The following is a 13699-nucleotide window of genomic DNA, read 5'->3' as shown; positions in this document are numbered from 1 at the left end:
TTTTTTAAGACAATTGACCCCTGTGACCTTGAATATAATTGAAGGTCATTCATTTGAACAAACTTGGTAGCCCTTCACCCAAGCATGCTACTTGCCAAATATCATCTCCCTGGGCAGTTTGGTTATCGAGAAGAAGATGTTTAAAGTTTTTAACATATTTGACCCCTGTGACCTTGAAAATGGGTGAAGGTCATTAATTTTAACAAACTTTGTAGCCCTGCATCCCAGTTTGCTTCTGGCTAAATATCGACACCCTAGGCCTTTCGGTTATTAAGAAGAAGTCGTTTAAAGTAAAATATTGACGCCGGCCGGCCGGCCGGCCGACGGACCACAGACGATGGACGGACGGACGGACGACAGACGGACGCCGGACGATGCGCCTCTGCATAAGCACACTTCGTGCCAGGTGAGCTAAAAAGTGCATTCAACAAATCACCAAAGTATATTTAGATAAAATTACATCAGTTGGTTTACAAATTAGATCACTGAACCTATGTCACAGCATATCAGATTGAATTTGATAGATCACATGACATCAAAATAAAAATCCTTTCCCCTCTTGCATGATGCCATTTCTCTCTTTTGTGATCATTCTATTTACCTCTTCCGTGATCATATTTCCCTCTTCCGTGATCATATATATTTTCCTCTTTTGTGATTGTTTTTTCTGCTTGTATGATATATTTCCCATTTGTACGTTGTATGATCATAGTTTCCTCACACAATCAACTTTTGGTTCTTATAATATGATTTTTTTCAGAGCACATATAAAGATACATTATTAACTCTCTTTGAATTAAGGAAAGCTGAATCCTTCCTTCCTATCGACCTATTATGTTCCGAGTGGAAACACTGTAAAGTTTAGAGCTTTCCCGACATAAAGACATTGTATGTATTATCACTACCCTTGACAATGCCTGTATACCAATTCATAACAAGAGGGTGAATTTTACATCCTCATTCATTCATTTTTCACCACAATATACAAAGCCCTCTTTCCCTTAGCTTCATACACACATTGCTCACTCCTCCTCCACACATTGTTCACTCCTCCTCCACACAATGTTCACTCCTCCTCCACACATTGTCCACTCCTCCTCCTCACATTGTTCACTCCTCCTCCACACATTGTCCACTCCTCCACCACACATTGTCCACTCCTCCTCCACACAATGTTCACTCCTCCTCCACACATTGTTCACTCCTCCACACATTGTTCACTCCTCCTCCACACATTGTTCACTCCTCATTGTTCACTCCTCCTCCACACATTGTTCACTCCTCCTCCAAACAATGTTCACTCCTCCTCCACACATTGTTCACTCCTCCTTCACACATTGTTCACTCCTTCTCCACACATTGTTCACTCCTCCTCCACACATTGTTCACTCCTCCTCCACACATTGTTCACTCCTCCTCCACACATTGTTCACTCCTCCTCCACACATTGTTCACTCCTCCTCCACACATTGTTCACTCCTCCTCCACACATTGTTCACTCCTCCTCCACACATTGTTCACTCCTCCTCCACACATTGTTCACTCCTCCTCCACACATTGTTCACTCCTCCTCCACACATTGTTCACTCCTCCTCCACACATTGTTCACTCCTCCTCCACACATTGTTCACTCCTCCTCCACACATTGTTCACTCCTCCTCCACACATTGTTCACTCCTCCTCCACACATTGTTCACTCCTCCTCCACACATTGTTCACTCCTCCTCCACACATTGTTCACTCCTCCTCCACACATTGTTCACTCCTCCTCCACACATTGTTCACTCCTCCTCCACACATTGTTCACTCCTCCACAAATTGTTCACTCCAATATTCAATCCTTTCTTCCCTTGACTTTATACACAGATATGTCTATAACCTTGATGTGTTATATAGCAGTTACAACAAATCACCTCCTGTACATGTGTTCCAGCACTGTCAGTGAAAATCAATCACTATCTCGATCCATGCTTGTGGATAACATGGATTATTTTTTACTATCCTCTTTACTCTGTTTGAGTTGGTGCGAATGTTTGAGTTGTTCAAAGCGTTCATGGACCTTCTCCAGACTGACGGTAGAACCTGTGGTACTGGGTGGTTTGTGATAGGTGTAACGTGCAGCCTCAGAGACTGATGAGGGTGGCGACACAACAGAGCCAGCATCTGACATCCTTTGTCTACAATATAATCAAAAATGTAGAATATAGTTTTCTTTAATTCAAATGAGATGAATAATTGAAGAAATTAATTACACTGAAAAACAGATATCACTGATTCTTATTGACAGTGTTACAAATGGCTCTATGTTGAAATGGACATAGTCAAAAATGACAGGAAAAAACAAATGTTACTAGTAAAAACTATATAGATTTCTGATTGTACAGGTTAGATCTCTAAAAAAGAAATCTTTACCTGAAAACTACTAGAACGTTTTGGTGATACAAGTTTCAGTAAATCTGATCAAAGGTCTGGGTCCTGGATCGTGAAACAATTTTAGACTTATAGTTTTGCTAAGCCACAGATGACGTACGTCACTTATCATAACGCTAAGTTTGGCTAAGTCAAAATTTAATATAGACAATTTTAGACTTAAGATCATTTCATGATTCTGGGGCCAAGTTTTCTGGGCAGGGTCAGGCTTTAACAAGTTCTCTACACTTATTAAACAGAAGAGACCTACCTGACTGGATGGCCTTTGCGAGCCTTCTGAACCATTTTGATGACCGATTTGTTACTGGTTATCTCTTCAGCAAGCTGACCACTTAAGGTCAAAAGGTTGATGTCAATACAATCTGTGGTCAGAAGCTTATCCAGAGATTTCTTTCTGACCAATTTACAGGCAAGATGAAGCGGTGTCAGACCGGCAGTGTTCTGAGTATTGATGCAAGTTACATCTGCATGAAGCAAGCTCTCCACTATTGTATAATTATCTCCCCCTTCCAAGCTCCGATGAATCGGCATAGAACCATCAAGCAAGTTGACTGCACAAACATGACTGACAAGTCCGTCTAAGGAAAGACATGTTACATTACATTACCTTGTCAACCTAAGGCAGACTGTCCTTTTGGAAAGTTTACAGTTATTCTACAGCACCAACACAATAAAAGCTCACTCAATATATGAAATGCAAAGAACCAAGTTCACCAAATATATTTCAAAGGATTTTCATGTTACATCAAGATTGTTATTTTAACATGCATTGCCAATGTTTTCAAAACAATAATTAAAAGACATTCTAACATTCATGGAAAACCTGGAGATATGTAAATTGTCATATTACACATATTTTAAAATTAACCAAAGCAAAACCAACAAGAACAAGAGGCCCAATGGGCCTGAATTGCTCACGTGGTATTAATCTCACACTTGTAATCTTAAAAGTGGACTAAAATACAACTACAGGCAGAATATCAGTGTTTGATTCATAAGAACCTATTAAAAGATTTAAACATATGACGCTCGTGACCTTGAATGTCATTCAAGGACATTAGGTTGAACAGAGTTTATAGTCTTCCAACCCAGCATGCTTCTAGCAAAATATCAATACTCTAGACCTTATGGTTATACAGAACAAATCATTTAAAGATTTAAAGATATACACCACATATTGACCACTGTGACCTTGCATATGGGCGAAGGTCATTTATTTGAACAAACGTGGTAGCCCTTCATCCCAGCATGTTACTGGCCAAATGTCATCACCCTTGGCCTTTTGCTTATTAAGAAGAAGACATTCAAAGGTTTTAAACATATTTGACCCCTGTGACCTTGAATATAAGTCAAGGTCATTTATTTGAACAAACTTGGTAGCCCTTCATCCCAGCATATTACTGGCCAAACTAAAGCACCCTAGGGCTCTCGGTTATTCATAAGGAGTTGTTTAAATGTTTTAAACATATTTGACCCCTGTGACCTTGAATATAAGTCAAGGTCATTTATTTGAACAAACGTGGTAGCCCTTCATCCCAGCATGTTACTGGCCAAATATCATCACCCTAGGCCTCTTGGTTATTCAGAAGTAGTTGTTTAAATGTTTTAACATATTTGACCCCTAAATACATGTGTCAGCCAATCAGAAGGCATCAAAGCGATCCTGAATTCAAATATTTAAAATCTGTCATTTGATGTAAAGTACTAGGTATACCTTCTACGAAGTATGAGGTAAAACAGCCTAGTAGAACTCAAGTTATAACTGTACTAGTCTTGGCAAATAAGAGGTCATGGTGGCCATCTTGAATACCAAGTATATCCCTTGTTCATCATTCCAACAAAGTATCTAGCTATAAACCTAAATGTTCATATCTCAGCCAATCATGACCAGAGGCCATTGTTGCTATCCCAAATCCCAAATTCAATATTCATTCCACATATTAGATAAGCTTGCTATGTACCAAAGTGTGAACAAAGTTGGCCAATAGCACCTAAGTTAAACTGGTATTGTCTCAACCAATTAGAGCAAGTCTAGCTGTGGTAGCCATCTTGAGAAAATGCTTATTTCATTTCACACACAAAGAGATAACTAAGGTACAAGCAGAATGTCCCCTTTACTTCATTTTAAGAAATATAACAACATTTTTATGGCAAAAGCTAACTTTGAAATAATTTCTTAATAACTTCTTTATGTGAAGGTTACCTATGTTACAAGGAAAGGAAACCTACCATGATAGATAGACAGGCCTTTTGGCTTCTCCACATCATTCAGAAGGCTTTCTAGTCGGCTAGTGGGCCGGGTACATTCTCCACTCATCTGACCCCTGTAAGACAAGCCATGTATAATAAAGTGCTAGTATATCTGTAGCTTCAGTGATGGCCATCATTTTAATCATATTACTGCATCAAAGTTATCAATCTCATATATCTTCATGATGTTCTCAGCACAAAATATAACAGAACACAGACACGAGATCTCGGCACCCTCCGTCTTCATTAGTCCCGTGGTGTTCTGTTGGATTGGGACATGTCAACAGTAAATCTATTATGTATCCTGTGGTAATTTATCAGAACTTCATACATGTAAGACATTGTCCTTTTAAAGTGAGGCTGTCATTTGACCCGTTGTTTGACCCGTTGTTTGACCTATTTACTAGCGTAGTAAAATGTGTGTAAAATCAGACATCTGGTTTCTGGAAGTCAAATTTTTCATGAGTATTTTCTGAGAAATAATAAAGTTCAAATGTCAAAATCCAAGACGGCTGCCTGGTGACCACCTGATGATGATGGGCTAAAAATAGGACCACATCGCCTTCTTTTATTCACTACATTGCATATATTTTCAAGGATCATATATCATATAGGATCATATATATACTAAGCAAGATTGATTTACAGTTGAGTTTTCACTAATTGCTATATAGCAGGAAAACGCATTACTCGATTCTCAAAAAACTTTCACAGATCATTCTTATTCGTGCTAATAAATAATATATCACATGTTGATACCCTCAAGGTGACCTTTAATGAACACATACTCTGAAGCTGATTTCTGCACCAATAGAACATTAACACCTACCATTGCCCGGTTCGCATTTCACCACTGTCAGACTCTGAACTCTTCCTCTGGAACGTTGAACTTTTTTTCTCAAACACTTCTCCAGAATCTACACCAAAATATTGAATTCATGTTAGTTATAATGAGAAATCTGTTGCCCCACATTCTCTTACATACCTTATGTAATACTTTGTTTGCTACCCAGGGAATATATTGTTGATTTTATGACTGAGTCATGAATTCTCCGTTCGTATTCTTTCCATTTGAATCTTTTATAAGTCATCACTCAGATAGGGAAATGAACTTAACATGAATTTAACCAATTGGATCAAAAGAGATTTAAACTAGAAATGTGTCTGTAAAGCACATATGCCCAACTCCAACACTTAAGTAAAGTAATGTCACAGAGGTCAAGGTCAATTGTCAAGGTCACAAAAATGTCAAGCAACATGAACTACTTATAAACACATATATTGTGCAGTAGCTTTAGCCTAGCTGTAGTATACGTACCTTACCACATATTGTAGGTCAACATTATTGAGGTTAGGTTTAAACATGTGAGTATCGTGCTGCTGAGACATAATGTATAGCTTGAAACTCGAAGATAAAAAAAGCCTTATACAGAAGTTAGACTTTTTTTTATAGAACATGTAGGTATTACCGTGTTTATTAATCGTTTAATCCATCAGAATTTACTAACCTCATCAATTATCAGAAAATATGCACAAATCACATCTGTTGGCAAACTTAGCATGAGTCGGATGTGCATACGGAATTTGGTTGAAATATCTGCACAAAATCTACAGCAATTATCACACGAAAACCAAAGGGTGCCCAAGATGGGTGGAAAGACAGAGGAACACAAACATTGTTATCAAGTTTGATGGAATTTGGCTAATATTTGCTAAAGTTATTAAGCAGAAACTGCAGATAATGAAGTTTTTGGTTAATCAAAGGGCCATAACTCCACCAAATGGAGTCCGATTAAGGCTGTCAAACTTGGCAGAGCCCTTAATGCTTTGAATCCTGTTACTAAGTTTGTGGACAATCAGATAATATTTGCGAGAGTTAATGAACAGAAACTGCAAATAATGACATTTTTCGTTATTCAAGGGGCCATAACTCCCCCAAATAAAGTCTGCTGAAAGTGGTCATCGAACTTGGCGGAGCCCTTAAGGCATTAACCCTGTTACCAAGTTTGAAGAAAATCGGTTCACATTTGTTGCAGTTATTGCACTGAAACAAAGCGTGACAGACAGATAGAGAGACAGACAAACCCGTCCGCTCGGTGAAAGTGGGGGATAAAAAAGTGTAATTTTGTTCCTGAAGTATCTAAATATTAACATATTAGTTCAGAGTATTGGCATCTTTTTTACATACCTTCTAACTTTGTGGCCCCACTGATGACAGTAGCTGTGTCAAGAACCCCTGAGTCAGCATCAGATGTGTAGTCTGAACTGTAACATAGATACTACATCTAGTAGTCTGAACTGTAACATAGATACTACATCTAGTAGTCTGACCTGTAACATAGATAGTATATCTAGTAGTGTGAACTGTAACATAGATACTACATCTAGTAGTATAAACTGTAGCATAGCTACTACATCTAGTAGTCTGAACTGTAACATAGATAGTATATCTAGTAGTGTGAACTGTAACATAGATACTACATCTAGTAGTGTGAACTGTAACATAGATACTACATCTAGTAGTGTGAACTGTAACATAGATACTACATCTAGTAGTGTGAACTGTAACATAGATACTACATCTAGTAGTGTGAACTGTAACATAGATACTACATCTAGTAGTGTGAACTGTAACATAGATACTACATCTAGTAGTGTGAACTGTAACATAGATACTACATCTAGTAGTGTGAACTGTAACATAGATACTACATCTAGTAGTGTGAACTGTAACATAGATACTACATCTAGTAGTGTGAACTGTAACATAGATACTACATCTAGTAGTGTGAACTGTAACATAGATACTACATCTAGTAGTGTGAACTGTAACATAGATACTACATCTAGTAGTGTGAACTGTAACATAGATACTACATCTAGTAGTGTGAACTGTAACATAGATACTACATCTAGTAGTGTGAACTGTAACATAGATACTACATCTAGTAGTGTGAACTGTAACATAGATACTACATCTAGTAGTGTGAACTGTAACATAGATACTACATCTAGTAGTGTGAACTGTAACATAGATACTACATCTAGTAGTGTGAACTGTAACATAGATACTACATCTAGTAGTGTGAACTGTAACATAGATACTACATCTAGTAGTGTGAACTGTAACATAGATACTACATCTAGTAGTGTGAACTGTAACATAGATACTACATCTAGTAGTGTGAACTGTAACATAGATACTACATCTAGTAGTGTGAACTGTAACATAGATACTACATCTAGTAGTGTGAACTGTAACATAGATACTACATCTAGTAGTGTGAACTGTAACATAGATACTACATCTAGTAGTGTGAACTGTAACATAGATACTACATCTAGTAGTGTGAACTGTAACATAGATACTACATCTAGTAGTGTGAACTGTAACATAGATACTACATCTAGTAGTGTGAACTGTAACATAGATACTACATCTAGTAGTGTGAACTGTAACATAGATACTACATCTAGTAGTGTGAACTGTAACATAGATACTACATCTAGTAGTGTGAACTGTAACATAGATACTACATCTAGTAGTGTGAACTGTAACATAGATACTACATCTAGTAGTGTGAACTGTAACATAGATACTACATCTAGTAGTGTGAACTGTAACATAGATACTACATCTAGTAGTGTGAACTGTAACATAGATACTACATCTAGTAGTGTGAACTGTAACATAGATACTACATCTAGTAGTGTGAACTGTAACATAGATACTACATCTAGTAGTGTGAACTGTAACATAGATACTACATCTAGTAGTGTGAACTGTAACATAGATACTACATCTAGTAGTGTGAACTGTAACATAGATACTACATCTAGTAGTGTGAACTGTAACATAGATACTACATCTAGTAGTGTGAACTGTAACATAGATACTACATCTAGTAGTGTGAACTGTAACATAGATACTACATCTAGTAGTGTGAACTGTAACATAGATACTACATCTAGTAGTGTGAACTGTAACATAGATACTACATCTAGTAGTGTGAACTGTAACATAGATACTACATCTAGTAGTGTGAACTGTAACATAGATACTACATCTAGTAGTGTGAACTGTAACATAGATACTACATCTAGTAGTGTGAACTGTAACATAGATACTACATCTAGTAGTGTGAACTGTAACATAGATACTACATCTAGTAGTGTGAACTGTAACATAGATACTACATCTAGTAGTGTGAACTGTAACATAGATACTACATCTAGTAGTGTGAACTGTAACATAGATACTACATCTAGTAGTGTGAACTGTAACATAGATACTACATCTAGTAGTGTGAACTGTAACATAGATACTACATCTAGTAGTGTGAACTGTAACATAGATACTACATCTAGTAGTGTGAACTGTAACATAGATACTACATCTAGTAGTGTGAACTGTAACATAGATACTACATCTAGTAGTGTGAACTGTAACATAGATACTACATCTAGTAGTGTGAACTGTAACATAGATACTACATCTAGTAGTGTGAACTGTAACATAGATACTACATCTAGTAGTGTGAACTGTAACATAGATACTACATCTAGTAGTGTGAACTGTAACATAGATACTACATCTAGTAGTGTGAACTGTAACATAGATACTACATCTAGTAGTGTGAACTGTAACATAGATACTACATCTAGTAGTGTGAACTGTAACATAGATACTACATCTAGTAGTGTGAACTGTAACATAGATACTACATCTAGTAGTGTGAACTGTAACATAGATACTACATCTAGTAGTGTGAACTGTAACATAGCTACTACATCTAGTAGTGTGAACTGTAACATAGCTACTACATCTAGTAGTGTGAACTGTAACATAGCTACTACATCTAGTAGTCTGAACTGTAACATAGATATAAGTACAAGGCTAAGCATAGCAAAGCTTTATTTCAAACCCCAGTCGTCTTGATGAAAGGCAAGTGCGCTATCCACTGCACCACCCAACTACTGATACTCAGACTGTTACTGTTGAGCCTTCGCTTTGGTCGACTCTAAATAGAACTTATATCATAAAAAGGAAAACTATACTCATTTTAAACACGAAAGTAAATATGCTCATTTTCTTATATTTGGTTGACTACCATGAGAAATAAGAAGTTTTCTTACTTAGAATGCCATCATTTCCAAGATCTTCAATGCATACCATATCTGTACAGCGTTGTAGACAAGCTGAATCAGTAGACTTACCTGCTATCAGAGCCTACTGTGTGATCCTGTTTGTACACAGCCGATGTTAACAGGAAGTACACCACCTCCGTACGACCTAGTTTACAAGCCACCATCAAGGGTGTGTCACCATTCCTGTCCCGCAGGTTGTGGTCAAAGCGAGGCTTCATATATCAAAATCAAAGCAAATGGGTTTCAAAATCAAATAAAAGCATCATCATATTGCTAAACATTTCAACAAAATAATGTTTATAAAATCCCCAGGTAATAAATACACTGTTGTAAAACTGGAAACTTGTTCCTAGATATCTGTCTCCATTCCTTTGTTTACAAAACAGTAGAAGTGTTGAGTGCTCATATTTCATTCATTCATTCTGACTAAATAGAGTAAGTAACTTTTTTTGTAGAAAAAAGGGAATTTTAGTTTTCACAAAACTTTCAAAGAACCACCAGAATTAAATAAGAATTTTTAGTGATGAACATAATACACTGTTTTAAAAGAGCAACTATTTAAAGTATAATTTGTACATACTGAGTAGAAACATATATCGTACCATCCATATCTTACGCAGCTGCTGTAGCCTCTTTTTGGACTTGTCCCTAATGAGTTTCATCACCTCGTTAGTGTGTCTGTGTCGATGAGACTCAATCTCGTTAAACACTCCGCCATATGCATACTCGGGTAGGGAGAACAGGGCGCCGTTACAGTCGAGCACTGCCGTTGTCGCTCCCTGTGATAACAGCAGCTTCACAATTCGCATGTAGCCTGTTATAGTGATGTAAGCATTAAAGACATTGATGATAATAACAGTACCAACAATGTAAGCATCAAANTCCCTAATGAGTTTCATCACCTCGTTAGTGTGTCTGTGTCGATGAGACTCAATCTCGTTAAACACTCCGCCATATGCATACTCGGGTAGGGAGAACAGGGCGCCGTTACAGTCGAGCACTGCCGTTGTCGCTCCCTGTGATAACAGCAGCTTCACAATTCGCATGTAGCCTGTTATAGTGATGTAAGCATTAAAGACATTGATGATAATAACAGTACTAACAATGTAAGCATTAAAAGCATTGATGATAATAACAGTACTAACAATGAAAGCGTCAAAGACATTGATGATAATAACAGTACCAACAATGTAAGGATTAAAAGCATTGATGATAATAACAGTACCAACAATGTAAGCATCAAAGACATTGATGATAATAACAGAACTAACAATGTAAGCATCAAAGACATTGATGATAATAACAGTACTAACAATGTAAGCATCAAAGACATTGATGATAATAACAGAACTAACAATGTAAGCATCAAAGACATTGATGATAATAACAGAACTAACAATGTAAGCATCAAAGACATTGATGATAATAACAGAACTAACAATGTAAGCATCAAAGACATTGATGATAATAACAGAACTAACAATGTAAGCATCAAAGACATTGATGATAATAACAGAACTAACAATGTAAGCATCAAAGACATTGATGATAATAACAGAACTAACAATGTAAGCATCAAAGACATTGATGATAATAACAGAACTAACAATGTAAGCATCAAAGACATTGATGATAATAACAGAACTAACAATGTAAGCATCAAAGACATTGATGATAATAACAGAACTAACAATGTAAGCATCAAAGACATTGATGATAATAACAGTACTAACATTGTAAGCGTCAAAGACATTGATGATAATAACAGAACCAACAATGTAAGCATTAAAAGCATTGATGATAATAACAGTACCAACAATGTAAGCATCACAGACATTGATGATAATAACAGTACTAACAATGTAAGCATCAAAGGCATTGATGATAATAACAGTACTAGCAATGTAAGCATCAAAGACATTGATGAAAATAACAGTACTAACATTGTAAGCGTCAAAGCCATTGATGATAATAACAGAACCAACAATGTATGCATCAAAGACATTGATGATAATAACAGAACTATCAATGTAAGCATCAAAGACATTGATGATAATAACAGAACTAACAATGTAAGCATCAAAGACATTGATGATAATAACAGTACTAATAATGTAAGCATTGAAAGCATTGATGATAATAACAGAACTAACAATGTAAGCATCAAAGACATTGATGATAATAACAGAACTAACAATGAAAGCATCAAAGACATTGATGATAATAACAGTACCAACAATGTAAGCATCAAAGGCATTGATGATAATAACAGTACTAGCAATGTAAGCATCAAAGACATTGATGATAATAACAGTACTAACAATGTAACGTCAAAGACATTGATGATAATAACAGTGCATCAAAGACATTGATGATAATAACAGAACTATCAATGTAAGCATCAAAGACATTGATGATAATAACAGTGCATCAAAGACATTGATGATAATAACAGAACTAACAATTTAAGCATCAAAGACATTGATGATAATAACAGTACTAATAATGTAAGCATTGAAAGCATTGATGATAATAACAGAACTAACAATTTAAGCATCAAAGACATTGATGATAATAACAGTACTAACAATGTAAGCATCAAAGGCATTGATGATAATAACAGTACTAACAATTTACGTGTTGCCAAGTCTCCCCATTCTATGTTGTCTGGTCACCTGTTCTTTTAATGTATTACTGTTATGCCGGATTAGTAAACTCCATAGAAATCCATCAACTGAGGTCTGCTGAACTTCACTAAGCAGACTTGGATCTCCACCTCTTTTGTATATGTTGAACATTTGTAGGTTGCTAATCTGGTTTTGTTAGTTTGAGAATAAAGTTTGTTGTAGAAAACGTTGATGAACCATACATCTACAAAAGCAGCCTATTGATGGTGGTGGTCCAACACTACCCAAAAAAACTTTGCCAAAAACTTTCATCTGAAGCTTGCCATAAAACTTTAACCAAGTCCAATGAAGCTGTTTTTGCCCCCTTAAATATGAAAATATGGTTCATTACATTGCTTAATACACTCAGTACAAATACTTCAACCTTATAACAGACAACAGCCTATTGATGGTGGTGGTCCAACACTACCCAAAAAAAACCTTGGCCAAAAACTTTAACCTCAAGCTTTCCGAAAAACATTAATCAAGTCCAATAAAGCTGTTTTTGGCCCCTAAAATATGAAAATATTGTCCAGAACTTTGCTAGCACTCCTTAAAAATACTTCAACCTTATAATACACAACTGTGTATTGAGTGTGATGATCCAACACTGCCTGGAAAAAACTGCCCAAAACATTTAACCTTCGAAGGTGGGACGCTGGGGTGACTACAATAGCCCCCCTATTCTTTGAATAGGCGAGCTAAAAAATGATCACCAAAATGAAGGATACAAGACATTCCTTTTAAAATCATTGACAACAGATTAGAGACCCTCAAACAGCAATTTTTCAATATTTCTATAGTACAGCTAGTTATATAAAAGAAACTTACCTTTGTCAGCAGCTAGCTGTAGAGCAGTTTTGCCATCTGCATTCACCGCATTAATGTCAAGTTTACGATGAGAGTGACAAGGGTAACCATGGGTCTGTTCACTAGACACAGTGGTGAACTTGAGGAGATATTGGACAACGTCCAGTTTACCCATTCCAGCTGCAATGTGAAGAGCTGTGGACCCTGAAGAAACATGGCGCTTTCTCACATCTGCTCCCCTCTGTAACCATAAATACAACTAGTAAACCATGCAAACATATGCTTGCATCTGTAACCATGGAAACGCATGTGCTCACATTTGTAACCATATACACATGACTGTGCGACTCTGTAACCATAACAATTCATTTACTCAACTTTACAAGCATGGAAAT

The 13699-nt window shown here is 36.5% G+C and overlaps 1 protein-coding gene across 1 annotated transcript in view; it reads right to left on the bottom strand.

Moving 5' to 3' along the window:
* Window positions 1–1987: 1987 nt before the first annotated feature.
* Window positions 1988–13699, bottom strand: part of LOC110463015 (ankyrin-2-like) — a 41727-nt gene continuing 30015 nt past the window's right edge. Inside the window, exons 15-23 of the mRNA XM_021517333.1 lie at window positions 13326–13545; window positions 10722–10879; window positions 10431–10484; window positions 9898–10040; window positions 6869–6945; window positions 5510–5597; window positions 4660–4754; window positions 2681–3008; window positions 1988–2177 (exon numbers count right to left, since the gene is read on the bottom strand). Coding sequence (XP_021373008.1) covers window positions 1988–2177; window positions 2681–3008; window positions 4660–4754; window positions 5510–5597; window positions 6869–6945; window positions 9898–10040; window positions 10431–10484; window positions 10722–10879; window positions 13326–13545 — 1353 coding nt within the window. The remainder of the gene's footprint in view (window positions 2178–2680; window positions 3009–4659; window positions 4755–5509; window positions 5598–6868; window positions 6946–9897; window positions 10041–10430; window positions 10485–10721; window positions 10880–13325; window positions 13546–13699) is intronic.

This window comes from Mizuhopecten yessoensis, unplaced genomic scaffold (genome assembly GCF_002113885.1).
Source record: "Mizuhopecten yessoensis strain PY_sf001 unplaced genomic scaffold, ASM211388v2 scaffold10855, whole genome shotgun sequence".
NCBI classification, from domain to species: domain Eukaryota; kingdom Metazoa; phylum Mollusca; class Bivalvia; order Pectinida; family Pectinidae; genus Mizuhopecten; species Mizuhopecten yessoensis.
This window is presented reverse-complemented; position numbering and strand designations above follow the sequence as displayed.